This window comes from Apaloderma vittatum, unplaced genomic scaffold, assembly GCF_000703405.1.
Source record: "Apaloderma vittatum isolate BGI_N311 unplaced genomic scaffold, ASM70340v1 scaffold26987, whole genome shotgun sequence".
NCBI classification, from domain to species: domain Eukaryota; kingdom Metazoa; phylum Chordata; class Aves; order Trogoniformes; family Trogonidae; genus Apaloderma; species Apaloderma vittatum.
In genome coordinates this window covers 17,647-18,213 of record NW_009727167.1, presented here as the reverse complement: position 1 = coordinate 18,213, position 567 = coordinate 17,647, and the positions used below count along the sequence as shown (strand labels likewise).

Sequence of the window (567 nt, the reverse complement as noted above, 5' to 3'; positions counted from 1 at the left end):
AAAAACATGGGGGCATCACCCACCCGGCCGGCCGCCCTGGGCACTGCACAGCAAGACAAGGCTCTTCCCTCTGCCCCAAGAGGGAGGGCAGAGAAGCCCAAAAATTGACTTGCAGGGGAAGGAAGAGAGTTCTCCCGCAGTGCCACTTGCCCAGCCCTACTCTGACAGCCAACTTACCCCATTGGTGCTGCCCTTGCGGTTGATGTCCTGCAGCACAGCCTTATCCAGGCCCAGCTTCAGGCTGGCCTTGTCAAACATCTCCCGCTCGTAGGAGTTCCTGGTGATGAGGCGATAGACTTTCACCGCCTTGCTCTGCCCGATCCGGTGGCAGCGAGCTTGAGCCTGGGAGCACAGAGGGCACAGCATCAAGCACAGTGAGCCCAGCACTCCTGCTGGCTCTGCCAGCACTGCACCCTGCGTCCAGTGGGGTCAGTGCCGCTGCCCTTCCCCGCCTGGATCGCATGGGTGACGGGAGTCATGCTACAGGACCTCCCAGCAGCCCACCCTGTCTCATCCCGTTACCTGCAGGTCATTCTGTGGGTTCCAGTCGGAATCAAAGATGATGCA

The 567-nt window shown here is 60.7% G+C and overlaps 1 protein-coding gene across 1 annotated transcript in view; it reads right to left on the bottom strand.

Moving 5' to 3' along the window:
* The window catches only part of LOC104277057 (chromodomain-helicase-DNA-binding protein 6-like), a gene marked incomplete at both ends in the record, with an annotated part of 29,063 nt that overhangs the window by 11,630 nt on the left and 16,866 nt on the right, over window positions 1–567 (bottom strand). The window contains 2 exon segments of the mRNA XM_009873589.1: window positions 160–342; window positions 523–565. Of these exon segments, the coding sequence (XP_009871891.1) occupies window positions 160–342; window positions 523–565 (226 nt within the window).